Raw genomic sequence first — 2,500 nt, 5'->3', positions numbered from 1 at the left:
CTGCCAAGGGTAATCCCGCTAAAAAGTTAGCGGGATTACCCCTGGCAGCGGCCAGGGCCGTTCCGACATAGTTCCATCAATCAAACTTTATCCATATCGCGCTTAGCGTTGCAAAACAGCGCTACAAAGTGCTTTATGAGGGAAACTAGAGTTTTGGTTAAACAAATTGACAGATGCTGACTCCCTGATTAGAACGGCCTCCGGCAAACTGTACCAGAGGAACGTACACAGTGAACGCTGCCTCCATGTAGTTCTAGGTCTAGACTATAAGTAACATAGTTGCTTCTGATAGAGAGTTTGGATCTGACCACACACACAAAACACAGACATACAAACATACCCGTACTCTCACACACAGAGACCCACACACACCCACAAAAAGATATCCAAATTCTCACACCAACCCACCCACACACACACACACACACACACACAGAACACACACACACACACACACACACACACACATACAGTACAGAAACATAAAAGGGCAGAGTGCATCCGGCCCTGTTGTCTGACTGGTGACAATCAGAGGACATTGGAGCCTTGATTCATGTCGTACCAGATGTTATAGAGGACAGTCATTAACATTCTCCCGCTGAAAACACGAGTCCTCCCGCGACACACAGAGGTCTCTTCACCAAACGGCAATGTCATGTGAGAGCCAGACATCAGGGACCCCCTAACACACACACATACACACACAAACTGTCTTACTGCCTGTTAAAAATAGCAGGAATGTGAGCCGCAAGGCCTACACGAGATCTAATAAAGTAATGTACAAGATACGGCCGTTTAGGAAGTTCAACCAACAAATTATAATTGATTCCCTTCTTACTTTATTTTGTATGTAAATATTCATCAAAGTACAAAAAAAACACTTTCAAAGTGTCCAAAATTCTCACTATCAGTATGATTAATCTGCCTTTGTGAATATTCGTGGGCTTGAGGATTATGTTTTACATGGTTTGAATTTAATTCAGAATTTACTTTGTGCATTGATGGTAAGATATTCAAATAACACTGTGTATGTGTGTGTGTGTGTGTGTGTGTGTGTGTGTGTGTGTGTGTGTGTGTGTGTGTGTGTGTGTGTGTGTGTGTGTGTGTGTGTGTGCGTGCGTGTTTGTGTATGTGAGTGTGTGTGCGTGCGCCTCACCTTGACAGTGGCCAAGGTGCTTCACCTCGATGTGCTCCTGCTTCTGACACGACGCCTCCTTCACCTGACACGGGTTGTCATAGGAACGCCCGTCTGACGCACACACCGGGTTGAAGTTGGTGTGTGAACAGTCGATGTTGCACACACACCTGTGGGGGAGAGGCAGAGCAGATCATCGACACGGGACGATCCACAAGCGGGGAGATCGAGGTTCAGTAGGTAGAGTGGGATGGCTGGTAACCGGAAGGTTGCTGGTTCGATCCCCGGCTCCTCCTAGCGAGATCTGAGGTGTCCCCTGAGCAAGACACCTCACCCTAACTGCTCCTGACGAGCAAGATGTCGCCCTGTATGGTTGAGACCACCGTCAGTGGATGACTGTGTGCATGAATGGGTGAACTTTGAGTGGTCACTGGTTAGAAAAGCGTGGTATAAATGCAGTAGAAGTTGAGGTTCAGATGTGGAATAACCACACCAGCATGAGAAGCAGTATGGAAGACTAGCCAGCGTGTGAGGACCCAGATGTTGAGTTCATTCTGGTGGTCTGCGAATCGGACAGACTTGGAGGAAGTTGCGTTCTGTGTGTTGGTTGGTTGTCTTGGCTGTTGGTGCACCATAATCATTTTAAATTAGGTTAATTTTGTCTTCACAATGAGTGTATTTAACGATGCATTGCGCCGGCTCGCCCGCCAGCTGTTGTCAGACTGAGCAGAGCAGTGTGCATACACTGTCTTCATTTGGATGGTCCCCTGACCACAACGGGGCCTGTTTTCACCACGTTTTAATGATTTCAGTTAGTTTTTGTAATTCCTTTTTAGACAAACTAAGCCTAATGTCGCTCCCGTTGGTGGAACAAAGACCCCCATTGATACGCAGACACTCTGCAGAGAATGAATCCAACGCTCATTCATTTCTGATGGTTCTCATGTGACTTCAATGGAACCCGGCAGTCATTCATTCGTCGGTTCAACAATAGCGGAGAGCTGGCCTAAATGCCAGTGATGAACATAGGGCACAGCTTGTTCCGCTGGCTGCTGTTTGGGGATCATCCACATGTGAGCTGCTGGACTAACGAGTCATTCCCGGAAAAAAAGGACATATTCAACAAGGACCTCTGGTTTTGATTTGAGCAGAATTTAATTTGGAGAACTGCAGAAAGTGCCTTAATTTATTTTCTACCCCAGGACGTAAAACTGCCTTGTAATACATGGCTTGAGAAATGGATGGGACATTTCGCTGACTGTATTCATAGTTTGTAGGACGTCCTGAAATACGCTGATTTTCAAGTGATTCAGGAGCTTGCTGGATGTTTTTAAGCTTTGCTAAATTAACTGAGCAAATTGCAGC

At 46.2% G+C, this 2,500-nt stretch overlaps 1 protein-coding gene across 1 annotated transcript in view; it reads right to left on the bottom strand.

Annotated features, from left to right (window-relative positions):
• tmeff2a (transmembrane protein with EGF-like and two follistatin-like domains 2a) overlaps nucleotides 1-2,500 on the bottom strand; it is a 73,887-nt gene that overhangs the window by 5,717 nt on the left and 65,670 nt on the right. The window contains exon 5 of the mRNA XM_060040404.1: nucleotides 1,157-1,305. Coding sequence (XP_059896387.1) covers nucleotides 1,157-1,305 — 149 coding nt within the window. The remainder of the gene's footprint in view (nucleotides 1-1,156; nucleotides 1,306-2,500) is intronic.

This window comes from Gadus macrocephalus, chromosome 20, assembly GCF_031168955.1.
Source record: "Gadus macrocephalus chromosome 20, ASM3116895v1".
NCBI lineage: Eukaryota > Metazoa > Chordata > Actinopteri > Gadiformes > Gadidae > Gadus > Gadus macrocephalus.
The sequence above is the reverse complement of the archived record's forward strand: the minus strand, read 5'-3'. Positions and strand labels throughout refer to the sequence as shown.